We start from the raw sequence: 14,734 nt of genomic DNA, 5'->3' as shown, positions 1-14,734 counted from the left end.
CAGAAAGCTTAGGACACTGACAAAGACTTAAAGCAGAGACAATGATCAGTTTTATTTCTATTTTTATATTTAAAACCTTGGACAAATTTTAAAATATTTGCTTGGTTTCTCAGGATTTGAAAAATAGTCTCATATTTTCGGAACCACAAGTAACATGGTTCCCTGCCTTGAAGGTGGGAGGTATGGATGCTTAGGATACAGAGGTTAAGTGACTTTTCAGATCCTTCTGGTTCTGTGGCCAGCTCTAACTATTAGGAAACTCTGCCTTGCATTGGAACCAAAAAGGCCCCTTGCTGTGCCCCATTTTCAGAGCCCAGAGGAGGAGACCCAGAATCATGTCATCTACCAACAAGAAGGTCTTTCATATAGCTATGCCTGTTTAATAATTAGAAAGTTATCGTAGCACTTCATGATTGTTGGCATTGTTTTAAGGAGACAATTGCTCCTGGAGGAATGTTAAATGTCATGGATAGGTAAGTAACAAAAGTATAAAAAGCTCATTTTTTTCCTTAAATTAATACTTCAGGACTCTGCTTTTAGGATCCAAAATGAATCCCATGGTGATGGGAAAGGGAAGATGCTTTGGGTCTTCCCTTGGAACATTCAAAACTTGACAGCTGTCCCACTAGCTGAACAATATTGGAGTTGTTCACATTCAATCTCAGTGAGTGAAATGCTAGAGCAGAAAAATCAGGATTGAAGAAAGTAGAAGGAAACAAGATAATGTTGACATAGTTTGAGTATATTCTTATCTATTGTAAAGTACAATTTGAGTTTTGTACTTGTTCCTGCTTACAAACCCATGCCACTTCACATTTGTTTGAGCTCTAGTTATTTATAAAAACCACTGAAAATTTTGTCAATTAAGACAATGTAAAAAATTCATCATTTTAGCATAACTTTTAAATGATGAAATACCATCATAGGCACGGATAAAACCTTGTGAATAAATAGCAAATAGTCATTGTAAATTTAAATATTTACTTAAATTTAATTGTAAATAACCACTCAGGTCACCCACACTAGTAGAATTTTTTTTAAAAAAATCAATATATATATATATATATTTTTTTGTTTGTTTGTTTTTTTGTAAGGCAAACGGGGTTAAGTGGCTTACCCAAGGCCACACAGGTGTCTGAGACCGCATTTGAACCCAGGTACTCCTGACTCTGGGGCCAGTGCTTTATCCACTATGCCACCTAGCCACCCCAAAAATCAATATTGTTGCCTATTAATTTGGCATATATTATTGTGGATACATTGCAAATAGCTAATCTGGCAAGATTTATCCTAAGGCTATCTTCTCTTTATAGACAGATCTTGAAAAATAATGTTTACATTTTTACTTTAAATATGCTAAACTGCCTAATCTAGTGGAAAGTATACTGACCTGGGAGTCAGGAGGCCAACTCTGATGAATTAATTAGCTGTGAAACTGGGCGAGTAATTTCCCTTCAACTGAGAACTATTTGTCACATCTATCCCTATTTATAAAAATTACCCATTATTGTTCTTTCAGAAGATGGCATCTGTGTGAAAACCCTTCCATTTCTAATAATCTGTGATTCTATTATTTAATTGTAATTGTTTCAATAGATATTATTCAGAGTTAATTGTCAATGATATAAAAGGTTTATTAGATTGAAGGACTAACCAAACATTACAAAGAAACACAGCAAAATGATTGATTTAAAGTTGTGGCATGTTACTAATTAGACAATTTATTTTTTAGCTGTTTTTCCAAAATTATACAGTTTTTTCAACAAAGTAAGGTGCAGCTATTGTAGCAAAAATGCTTGACTTTTTTAACATGCCAGTGGATACACATCACAAGTTATAGGACCACAAAATGATGGCAACAACAGCTACATTTTTAAAACAAAGTATTAAAATATATAAAAATATCAGTTGATAGTACTGTTGTATCTTAAAAGAATAAAGTCTTTTCCAGTTAACAAAGCAGCAAGTTTAAGTGTAGTAGTACAAAGTTTTAAGATATCTATCTTAAATACAGATTCTGAAATAAAACTATTAAAATATGTCTTTAGTGCCATTGTTGCATCCACAAATGAATGCATTTTATTTTCAGGTCCAAATGAAAAGAATGTACCCAGTGATCTACATCAATTTCAGTAACAGGATCACATATCTCCTATTTGTTTTCAATAGAACACAGTGATAACATTCCATAAGGCTGGTGAACAGAAATTTAACATAACTTCAGGGACCTTCTTGATGGTGTCATATCCTTAATTTGGAAGTCCTAAGGCCATTGAAATTTACAGTCACCAGAATATCTCATTTACAATTGGATAAGACCAGATACAAGGTATATAGCACACAATCTTAGCACAATTTAGATATACCCTGTGTTAATTATACTGTCCCTAGAAAAAAATGCTTATTTGTGGACCATTAAAATGATCACTGTTCTGGTCTTTTTATGGAAAATTTAAAAATGGGAAACTCATTTTTTTGCTTTTTATCAGTCAATACAGTAGGAAAAGTCTTTCCCAAATAAGCATCACCTCCAAGAGCCTGCCATAGTCTGAAGGAGTTTTCAGATAAATACAGAAAACAGGCCAATCCCTCCAACACAATGCATCAAGGAGAGAGTGTTGTGCATAAAAAATGCCCAAGTTTCAGAAGATTTTAAAGAAAAAGTTTCTTGTAGTATTTATTAGATATTCATTTGTAGATCAAAATACTTGATACTTTGGCAAAGTTTATTCAATACTTTATGAAATTCTATCCTTAAATCAGTATTGTAGACAATATTGCTAAGTGATATGTTTTTCATTTCTAAGAATGGAATAAAATCCAAGGTGATTTTTGCCTTTAAACTATCCACTGTTGCACATTTCTCCCAGAAATCGGTGGAAATAAACATTTGTAGACATTTCCCAGAGTATAGCAATGGAACATTCAATAGAACAAGGAGGGCACTATGAAATAACCCTTCTATCTGTGGCCTCCATATTTGGCCACCCAGTCTGTTCTTCCATGCACTGAATGAACTGGATGTGCACGATTTAAAACATTTATATTTTTTGCTGTAGGATTGTAAGTAGGACCTGAAAACTGGGTCCGACCAGTTTTTGTGTTCCAGGTATAATCTGAAAGAAACCAAAATTAGAAATGAGAACTATATTAATTGAATTGATTACAAACATTTCAAAAAAGGTTATTAATCCTTTCATTTTAAGGTGAAAAGTTTTGAAATTTCAATTAATTTTTCAAAAGACTCATTCAGTGGTTTCTACTGAATACCTCCAATGGTTCTTATTTTATAGATTTGGGAAAAAAAAGACTCAGGCACTGCCCATATAGAGCTATAGCAGAACTTTTAGGGTTGTGTTGGCATAATTGGAATTTGCAGCAGACAGGGAGTCACATTCATGTTCCCACACTGCTGGGATATCTGTTTCATGCTGACAAGAACAAGAAAAATAATAGGACCATAGGATTTAGAGCTGGAAGGGAATTTAAGCCTTGCCTAGTCTGACCACAGACAGTGGTGGTTCAGTCCCTGAGAGTGACTGCTTGAGGTTCCTAGATTCTAAGGTACAGGAGAGGACCTGATTTACTCTGATTACATTGCCTTTTCTGGAATTGGATTAGGCTGGCCAGATCTCGGAATTTCTGGTCTTTACTCAATCTAGGAATTCTTAAATATACACAATTTTAGTAAACTGTCTAAGATCAAAATGAAGTTGAGTCTAAATGAGACAAATATATGTTATCTGAATATGGCAAAATTATAGAAAATTCAACTGGTATGAATCCTGTAAACATTTCCTAACAAGTATTCATGGAGTTACAAAGACAATGTTTTACTTTAAAAGTGGAAAATTTAATTCCTTATCATTTGTTAATTATAGTAATGTTCCTACAGACCCCAAACCAATGATGGCATGATATTTCATTAATGAGTTGGGTTTATTCAACCAAAAGTTTTGACTTAAAAATACATATATATTCTTTACTCAAGGTTCATTAGCTAATGTTTACCTGAATAGTTCATCAGTTCTATTTCAGGCATCTGTCACTATAGCTTATTTACTTTATAGTTTCCAAAATTTTTTTCCCTAAAATTAAATGTCTGGCATGGTAAAGTGGGTACTCTGTCTTGAGCTATGCTGTGTGATGCTTTTTATTTGTTACTGAGATATCATTTCACATTGTGTAGTGTCTGCCATCCTTGCATTCAAGCCCAAATGCCAAGAAAAAATGTGAAGGCCAAAATGGGGCATTTTTGCATATTAAGGCCAGTTGTACCGTATTTACTCGCATAATTTCCCCCATTTCTCTCTCTGATACTTTCACTCTAAAACAAGGTGTGGGGGGAATTATGCGAGCATCTGGGTCCTTGTCTTCCGCCACTCTTAACCTAGAGTGATAAAGACTTTCTTAAGTGTGGAACTGTGCAGTCAGTATTATACCTGGCTAGGCAGCAGGCCATGGATTGTGATATAGTAAAAGTGGGTGAAAGGCAATGACTGCCAGGAACATTTTTCTCTCATTTGCCTTTCTTATTTGGCTTGAAATTTCCAATCTTCAAGTAACTGACAGGTTAGATAACAAAAGTGAGGGATAGTGTCCCCAGAAGGCACCAGTTAAAATGTACATGTATATTAATTACCCATGAAGGTGCCTTTCATATTAGCATGGAAAGATCATAAGTTATTGAAATGAAAAAGTGCTTCTATTAGCTAGCTTAATACCCTGGAACTGAATGGATATGATTAAAAAATTGGTTTATTTAAATGAAGAAATTGGAAAATAGGAGAGGTACATTTAAGTGGTGGGGTTGGAAAGGACACAACAGCAAAAAGACTGGGGGGGGGGCACCCAGACAAATATTGTACATTGCCCTGGTGGGGGTGGGGGTGGGAGATGGGGAACAGCCTCTAAAATCCCTAGATAGCTGGTTCAGTGTCCCTTGGCCAGGTTGAAAATACCTTGTCTCTTCCTCATATCTGCCAACAACCTCAAAGAGTACTACATGGAGAGGCACTGCTGCATGGAGATAAAGAAATGAATGCTGATTCAGACTGGTATTCCTTTTTCCCTCTTTCTTTTCTCTTTAGCTATTGGAATGTAGGCTTGTGATGCCTGGGTATGGTATGGCCTTCATTTAAACACTTTTTCTGCCTTGCCAAGGATATTGCACTTGAAACAAGGAGCTGCTTTGAGCTGGGAAATTGATTGAAGTTCTTAAATGACCTTTTCCTTGCAGCTGTAGTTGCCATTCCAGAAAGGAAAAGAGACAAAACTATGTAAATATGTGTGATCCCAGGGTTTTTTCCTTGATTTTTTCCTCAAAATTGGGTAAGGGGGAAGAGGGAAGAGAGCAAGAGAATACAAGAAGGGGAAAATATTTGAGTAAATACGGTAATGACCTGGTTTTATTTTCTTGTGGGAGACTCAGAAAAGTGGGAGCACTGGAAGACACTTCTCTTACACACAATGTTTTCCTAAGGATACCACTTGAGAACCTTTTTTTTACCTTTCCTCCTATCACCGTCTGTAGATTTATCTGATAGGCAGAGTAAATGAAGAGATGAAAAATTATAAGATAACATTTACTTTGCAAAAAGGAAACAGTGAACATGCACAATAACCTGACAGAACAATTAATAAACAAATTATTACATTCATGTTGACTTAAAAATATAATCTTAACAAACACTTTTTAATAACAGCCCCATTCCTCTAGGAGGCAGGGGAGGGGCAAGACATCCAAAGGGGGGGGGCAAGGTTTGAAACTTACACTCCATCTCCCCCACCCCACATTTTCTTGTCCAAGAGGATTCACTGTGACTCCTACAGTGTTTAAGACTGGATTTCCTGGCATTAAAAGTATAAGCATTTCTTTAAAAAATAATAAACAAATCCTCAATGCCTGACATGTACTTTGCCCTTGGCAACTGTATTCCTTGCTGAGATCTAGTTCCAACTCTGTACTTAGTAATGAAAATATACAGGTTAATTAAGAGGAAAAAAAGCATTATCTGCTACAAATTGCTATTTAGCTAAGGTAAAATGACTCCTTTCCAAGTTGTTTCCATTGTAATATTTCTTGTTTTTTTTGTTTAGGTTTTTTGCAAGGCAAACGGGGTTAAGTGGTTTGCCCAAGGCCACACAGCTAGGTAATTATTAAGTGTCTGAGACCGGATTTGAACCCAGGTACTCCTGAGTCCAGGGCCGCGCTTTATCCACTATGCCACCTAGCCACCCCCATTATAATATTTCTTAGAGTAACCATTTCTATATACATAAAATAATTACTTATCTATTCTCTTCAGCAATTTTCTTCATAAGTTAACTGAGCAGAGTCAATTTAAATTCTGATCAATTCTATTCTATTTAGAATATAAAAAATAGGCAGAAGTGGACAGTACTTTCAATGTTTTAAAGTCTCTTCAAGTAATGGCTTATGTAAGGAAACTAGTTTACTCTGTTTCATTTTGTTTAATTTTATTCAAATGTTTGGTTATTTTAAGGGTTATAAATCAGTTCAAACTTCCATCATGGAGGGAAAAGTTGTCAGTGGGTAATACTAGACCAATTTGAACTCATTTAAAATGGTGTGCAAATTAGTTTAAACAGGTTTTCATTACAAAAAACATATTTAAACACACAATCCCAGTCAGAAAAAAATAAATGGAGGGGGCTCTTTCATTTCTGAACCAAAAGATAAAAGTGGTAGACAAATATTCTAGTTGCTATTGAAGGAGATACTAGACCCAGGGGAGCAGCATAGCTATATTTTTTTCCCTTCTTTTTCAGTGAAGGTAGAAAAAAATGGACCTTAGAGCAGAAAGCGAGAAGGCCCTTGTTTTTTTTAAATTGAGAGTGGGATTCTAATGTATTAACAATTATAGACATGAGAGAAATCTTTCTTGTTATCTAGACTTCCTCATTAAATCAGTATTTAATTGATGAAGAAACTGAGCCCCAGAGAAGTTAGATGATCTGTCCAAGGTTTTTCCTTTGATAAATTTTAAAACTTTAAATCAATAGTTTGTTAAAGACTTTATACAGAAGGATTAATGTTCTGGAGGAATTAGAATGCCAAACTTGACACCAGAATCAAGTGCAAACTGAAAGAAGGTTTTGACTCTAAATTAAGATAGAAGAATGAGTTAATAAGATTAGAAATTCTGATCAGAGTCAATGTATAATATAAGGGTAGGATAAACAGTAATAATCAGGCCTACAGTAGAAATAATAAATTATATTTTTGAGTAGTTTTTTGAAAAGTAACAGGATTTCAGAGTTGGAAGACCATCCAGTTCAAATCATACATTAACATGAATCTTCTACAACATTCCTATCTGACAAGTCATCATTTATTCTCCTCTTAACCAATTTTAGGGAATGAGGAAATAACTATTTTTCTAGGCAGACCATTCCATAGCTATATTGCTATAATTGGGAAGTTTTTCCTCATATAAAGCTAAAATAGGCTTTGTTTGCTTTAAAAATTCCGTTTTAATGTTTGCTTAATTTTATCTGTAAATGTGTAAAATTTATGACTAAATCTGTTACCTTAGACATCGAGACTTCATCTTGAATCACAGACAAAGCTTATGCACTGAAGCTGGGTGGCCAAGGGATAGTATTGTCAACTGGTAACAGCATCTCAGGTAACTTTTTTGGAAGGACAAGAAGACCCTCTGAAGGTCTTAGGAAAAACAAATTTGGAAAATAAAAATCATCAAATTGATGGATTTCACAGTTTTATATACAAGGTAATGGGGCTATAGAAAAAAAGCCACTTATTGGGGAGCTTCAGCAAAGTCTTTTTCCTTCTCTGGGTTTCAGTTTCTTTACTGGTGAGATGAGGGGAAGGGGGTTCTTTCCTGTTCTAAATCCTAGGATCTCATGATGCTATTGTGAAACCCACACCAACCTACTGTGGGTTGCCCTGAACAAGAGAATTCTTTTACTAATGAACAAACAGAACTCTGCACAGTAATGACTGTATCAATGTAAACAAATTTAAAATGAACACTGGATTTTGGATTTGTCTGAATTCTTTCAGTCTCATCAAAATAGCAATTACATAATCTGAAGTTTGACAAATACATGCCTTCTTACCTGAAGTTGTGGGACCAAGAGGTGCTAAATGTATCCTTTGGCCAGCTGAACCAACTTCTTTTTTGTGAAATGAAGGGATATATCCTGGCTGATTATAAGTAGAATAACTTCCAAATTTTCCTATTGGCATAGTATGAAGTTTTACAGTCATTATAGATAAGCCAAAAACATTTTGGGATGATTTTGAATAGGGAGTGTACTAAGACAACAAACTAGACATAGATGCTCATAATTTATCAAACATTATTATCAAAAGTATAAAATTTACACTTGTACATTCTCTACCTCATTTAGTTAACTCACTTTTTAGAGATGATTATATATACTTAAGTAGAACTATTATTAATTGTATTGGCAAAATATGAAATATAATAGCTTTATAATATAAATTTGATAGTTTTTATAGTTTTAGCTGAATTAGATTTCTTTGAACAGTTATCATTTAATATGGATAATAGGGTAAAAAAAGGTGGGAAGATTTATCAGTCACAGAATTATTGCTATTGTAGCTAACTATTACCCAAGATTGTCCCTAATTAAAGCAAATATTTTCTCTAAACTATCTCCCTCTCTGACACATTTCCCTCTATTTGTCCAATCCTATCTCTTGGAAGCAGACCCATTCTCTCTGCAGGCTATTACTGCTCTGAATGGGAAAAGAAACGAAGGAGAAACTCTTTAGTTTTGTATTATATGATACAGGAGGGCTCTAGCCATATCTCCTTATTCCTAAGAGCTCAAGAGACAAAAATGAGCAATATAAAGTTAATTAAAAAGTCTGGTAGCTTTATTAATTGTTGAAATGCATAGCAGTAAGCCAGTTTTGAATATAATAAAGCAAGCAGAGAAAAGAAAAATGAATAGATTGAATAAAATACACCAACCTCTAATAAACAAATATTACCTTTTGCTTCCTCTATTTTTTCAGGTAACATTTCATTGCATGATAGCTTTTCAATTGGTTTAATTATGCTTTCTTCTATAGAGGAGGCAGACAAAAGGAAAGAATGAACAGAATAAAAAAGGTCTTAGGAAAAACAACGAAACAACTGATTTTCTCTCCTGAATTAACAGTCCACACCACCAATCAGCTGCTGGATATCTCCAAATAGATACCCAATAGACATCTAAAAGTCAAAATATCCAAAATGGAACTCATTACCTTCATCTTCTAAACTTGGCCCTCTGTTAAACTTCCTTATTTCTGTTGAGGGCACCATTTTTCCAGTTATACATGTTTACAATCTCAAAGATATCTTTTTTCACTTCCCCTCATCTCTAAATCTAATCATTTACCAAAGCTTTATAAGTCCTACATTCATGTTCTCTCTCAAATTTGACTCTTCTTTCCATTCACAAGATCACCAACCCAGTTCAGGCCCACATTAATTCTCACCTGGACTATTATAATAGTCTCCTAATTAGTACATTCTTTACTATATCCTCTCCCCTCTAATTCATCCTTCATACAATTTCCAAAATAATATCCCATTTTACTCCTGCTCAAGAATCTTCAATGGCTTCCTATTGCTGCCAGGATGAAATAAAACTCCTAGAGAGGCATTTAAAGTTCTTCACAATCTGGTTCCAGTCCACCTTTCCACATTTATTTTCATATAACTCCATTTCACACACTGTACATTTTAGCTACTTTTCTATAAATCTGGAATTCCATCTCCCTTATCTATGCCTATAGGTGTCCTACATGACCTCAGTCTCTGGAATAAATTAACTTTAACTCTATTCCCAGAATCCTAAGTTTCTTTTAGTCTCAATTTAGGTGCCCCTCCTAAGGCAGAGGTTTTGAATCTTTTGTCTTTCAAGGACCCCTTTGGCAGGTTGATGAAGCCTATGGAATCTTCTCAGTCATGTTTTTAAATGCATAATCATAGGATTACAAAAGAAATCAATTATATTAAAATGTAGTTACCAAAATATTTTCTTAAGAATATTAAGTTCATGAACACTAAGTTGGTCCCAGTGTTGTTAATGTTCTTGCCGGCTTCAAATTAAACATAACAATCACTGACTCTGTGTCTCCCATTGGAACATAAGCTTCTCAAAAGGAATAATTTTGTTTTTGGGGGTTTTTTTGTCTTTGTATTCCCAGAATAGAACCTTACAAGAGACATTTAATAAAGATACTGAATAAATGAATGAGTTTTGAAAAAGAAAGAGAAAAGTCAACCTTTGAAAATACGTGATTGTCTTTGGAGACAACTTGAGCTCAGTTCTCTATGCAGTATGCTCTTGTTTACTAATGAAGAAGCAAAGAGTAAAGAACTTTGAAGATGAATTGTTTCATCTGGACCAGTAAGGGAAAATACCTGAGTAAATCATAATTCTACAATCTTTTCTTTATTTCTTTGGATATATTTAATTGCCTATTGGCAATTCCTTTGTCACTTGTCTTAAAGAGCTGTTGAATGACCAAATAACCTGCATGGGCAGCTCACAATGTCTGAGGCTTGTCTTGAACCCTGGCTCTTTATGCCATATAAGTTCTAGATTGATATCTAAGCAGTACAAAAATGGTTAAGTAGTAATCATCATCACACAGATTAAGTCCCAAAAACTGATGTGCTTAAAATCTGTTAAAAGGCTAAAAATCTGAAGGAAAAAATGGAAGAAATATTTTTTTGAGTGGATCTCCCGCTTTACCTGCATTAGACCTGTTGAAAGCAAGTCCTGCACCAATGGGCCCCAGTGGTTTGGAAAATATTGAATTATTCCAGGTATAAGTATTTCCTTCTTTTCCATGGGTCAACAAAGACACATTCTTAGGATTGACACCTTAAAAAGGCAAGACAGTAATTTTAAAGGTTAGAAGGTAAACATAAATATGGAAGAATGAGAAAACAAATACTCTCAAACCATTAATAGAATTTTAGGTTAAAATATTTTCAGGTATTGCAAACAGTACCCTCACCTTTTTTATTTAAATGTTACCATGTTAAAATACTCTAGAAATATTCATTCAGCACATTGTAAAAATAAAATATTCTAAGATATTAGTAACACTGGTCCCTAAGTAAAAATGTTAAATCTTGATAAAATTCCTTGAAAAAAACTGTAAAAATGAAAACAATTTGAAATTATGAGTTTAGTCATTAAAAATAGAAAATGTATTCCCTCTCACTGCAGTTTTTTTTTTATTTTTTTGCAAGACAAATGGGGTTAAGTGGCTTGCCCAAGGCCACACAGCTAGGTAATTATTAAGTGTCTGAGGCCGAGTTTGAACTCAGGTCCTCCTGACTCCAGGGCCCATGCTCTATCCACTGCGCCACCTAGTCACCCCTCCCTGCAGTTTTTGTAACTCTTTCCAGAGATAAAATGACCTTGCTGATTTATGAATTTTTCCCAGTCTTTTCACTCTCATGTTAAACATCTGGTGCTTTACATGGAGTAATCTCAATGCTTTTTTTCAATACTTTCTACCCCTTTCTAAGAAGAGGTTCTTATCAATATCCTTTCCAAATGAAGCATCCAAAGTTAAACACAATATTCCAAATGTGGTCTGTTCAGGTCTCAGTTCAGTTGTAGAGAAAACTATGTTGTTTTGTACATCCTCCTCCTAATGAAAACCAAGATCACATTAGCTTTTTTGGTTGCCATAATACACTGAGCTAAAAGCCTCAGCTCTGTTTTTGACAAAATTGTTATCCAGCTGCATTTTCTTAATCTTGTACTTGTGAAATTAATTTTTGGAACTTAAATACTTTATATTTATTCCTATTAAATTTTATCTTAGTAGATCTGACCCAATTTTCTGTTTGTAAGAAAGAATTTGATTCTCTTTCATTCAATGTTAGGTATCTCTTCCAGCACTGTGTAGCTGCCAGTTTGATAAGCATGTCATCTATACCCTTTGATAAAATTAAATCACTGCTCTGAATGGGAAAAGAAATCAAGGAGAAAAATGTTAAAATAGTACAGTACAATCAAGCACAAAATCCTGGGGTGCTCCAGAGGAGATATCCTTCCAAGTTGATAAGGAATCATTAATAACCACTCTTTAGGTTTGGTCACTCAGCTAATTCCAAACTACCTAATTGTATCCTTAGACCATCTCTCTGCATCTCTTCCTCAAGAAAAGTAGGAGAAGCTAAGTCAAATACACTGTAAAAATAATCTAGGCAAACTAAATTAATAGCATTTCTCTGAACATACTAGATCAGTAAGGTGTTTTTTTATTAAAGTTCTTATTTATTTTGAGCTTTATGATTTTTCTCCCAATCTTACTTCCCCTCCCCCCTCCCCAAAAGCAATTTGTCAGTCTTTACATTGCTTCCATTAGATAAGTAAATTGTAATAAAAACATTTTTGGTCTGACATGACCTGTTTTTTGAAGAAACAATATGAGTTCTTTGTGATCACTTTTTTCCTAGGTGTCAATTAACCATCTTTTAATAATATATTCCAGAATTTTGTTAAGGGTTGACTTTGGTCTCACTGGACAATTTGGACATTGGCCTCATTGAATCCTACTACTGTCTATAACCTTTCAAAGATCATGGACAGTGGTTAAACAATATCTGTCAATTATTAAAATACCCTAGAATGGAGTATTGACTTGAACTTATCAAGTGCAGCTATTACTAGCTCCTTAATGATCTTGGTGCAGTGAACACCAACTCCAAAAAGTGTTTGGTGTTGTTATTAGCCAAAACAAACTGTCTACTTTCTTCCTAGCACTTGGGACAGTTGATTGCCAATTGCCCTATGGAAGATAAGTGGTACAACTAATTTGTTTTTATGCCAAGCTTTTTGCAGATATTTTCCCCTCCATTACCCTTTCTTGTTTTAAGAAGTAATTATGTTGAATTGTCTTCCTCTGTAGCATTTTATAAGGTTTATAATCTAAACTGATATAGCTTTTAACAACCATGTCTCTCCTCTCATCAAAAAGGTATAAAATCTTTGTCCCCTGGAGTGCTTCCTTGGCTCTTCTTATCTTCTTGTTATAGCAATTTCTTTAAAGTGGCTAAAATTCTGTTTATAATGAATGGCATTAATTCATGCCAATGTCTTTTCCTTTATCTAATTCCAAGTTTTTGATATCAAAAGATCATCCAAATAGGACAGACTGGATTTGTTGTAACTACATTTAGTTACTAACTACATCTTCCCATTTTTCCCTTATTCTTATTTGATACTAATTTTTACTTTTGCTCTAATAAGTCAACACGTCTGCCTTTATAGAGCTAATTGAAAAAATGATTTGCACATTGATAATCAGTTATTTTCTGTCTGTGTAGACAATTTCACTGTGAAAAAAATTAAGTTGTTTGCCACTTCTAGTGTCATTTAACTATCTTCATAAAGAAAGTAAATTATTATAATGTATAGACATGAGGCCAATAAGAGTTTTAAGCTATCACCTCTTTTGTTTCTAATATGTAAATGATATCTTATGGACTTCGGAGCATTTTGATACTACCTCTTTCATCTTGGTTTTCATATGGTTCTAGTGCTTTGACAGTTTCTTCTCTGACTCCTTGCTGGAGTATCATCAGTCTTTCCTAAGTCCTTGTTCAGGGCTCTCTTCCCTTCTTTATGCTCCCTTTAATATTATTGTCAATATTTTTATTTAAGTAAAGCTTGCAATTTTCTTTAGGTTTTTGCAAGGCAAATGGGGTTAAGTGACTTGCCCAAGGCCACAAGGCTAAGGTAATTATTAAGTGTCTGAGACTGGATTTGAACCCAGGTACTCCTGACTCCAGGGCCAGTGCTTTATCCACTGCACCACCTAGGCACCCCATAAAGCTTGCAATTTTCTATAGATGTCTTTCTATCCTCTTTTCTGATCTTTAGTCCCACATTATCAACTGTCTAGTAGACAATGTCTAAAATAGAGCCAGTTATCCTTTCTTATACACCTGATCCTATTTTAAACTTTTTTTTTTCTGCTGGGGAACCACCATCCTACTCATAAAGGCTCATATTCTTGGAATTATATTTAACTATTCTCTCTCCCTCATTTCTCCTCCATATTCAACCAATCACTACTAATTCTATATTCACATTACCTCTTGCATCTGTCCACTTTTCTCTGGACACATGGCTACCACTTTAATTTAGATCCTCATCACCTATAGGCCAATGAAGTGAGAGCTTTCTAATTTATCCCACTGTCTTTAGCTTCATGACTTCAATCTATTCACGTAACTGCAAAAATAATCTTTTAAAGGCACTTGTCTGATTATGTTACTTCCTTGCTCAAAAAATCAAATAGCCATTTAAGGATATTTACAATTTGGTTCTAACCTAGAGATGAAAATATATTTGCTTGCAAATACAAATATAATATGCAAATATAACAAAAGGGCTAAAAACTGTAAAGGAAAAAAGGGAGAAAGTTGTCTAGCTACATCAGTTAGACTTGTAGCTCCAATATAGGTAGAAGGATAGCAGGAGAAACATTCAGAGGTTTTCAGGAGACAAAATTTTAACAAATGCCCAAAGAATGAGTAAACAAAGTAATCTAAGAAATCTTAATGCAGTAAGGAAAATTTTACCTCAGTAGTATTATAGAGACTTGATGGAATGACCCTGGAAGGGTTTAATTTTTTCAAAAGGACAGGACAGGATAAGGGAACAAAGTAACATTGTTAACAGGAACATTTAT

At 34.3% G+C, this 14,734-nt stretch overlaps 1 protein-coding gene across 7 annotated transcripts in view; it reads right to left on the bottom strand.

Annotated features, from left to right (window-relative positions):
• Positions 1-1,684: 1,684 nt before the first annotated feature.
• Positions 1,685-14,734, bottom strand: part of MAK (male germ cell associated kinase) — a 94,359-nt gene continuing 81,309 nt past the window's right edge. For 2 of the 7 annotated variants that reach the window (XM_074208052.1, XM_074208051.1), the window contains exons 12-16: positions 10,768-10,899; positions 9,011-9,085; positions 8,107-8,226; positions 5,510-5,539; positions 1,685-3,116 (exon numbers count right to left, since the gene is read on the bottom strand). In XM_074208052.1, the coding sequence (XP_074064153.1) occupies positions 2,962-3,116; positions 5,510-5,539; positions 8,107-8,226; positions 9,011-9,085; positions 10,768-10,899 (512 nt within the window). In that variant the 3' untranslated portion in view covers positions 1,685-2,961. Of the gene's footprint in view, positions 3,117-5,509; positions 5,540-7,554; positions 7,691-8,106; positions 8,227-9,010; positions 9,086-10,767; positions 10,900-14,734 lie in introns of all 7 variants that reach the window. The other 5 variants (XM_074208055.1, XM_074208053.1, XM_074208054.1 and 2 more) reach the window with 5 other exon arrangements.

Source organism: Macrotis lagotis, chromosome X (genome assembly GCF_037893015.1).
Source record: "Macrotis lagotis isolate mMagLag1 chromosome X, bilby.v1.9.chrom.fasta, whole genome shotgun sequence".
Lineage (NCBI taxonomy): Eukaryota > Metazoa > Chordata > Mammalia > Peramelemorphia > Peramelidae > Macrotis > Macrotis lagotis.
Note: the sequence above shows the minus strand (reverse complement) of the source record. Positions and strands in the feature narration are given on the sequence as shown.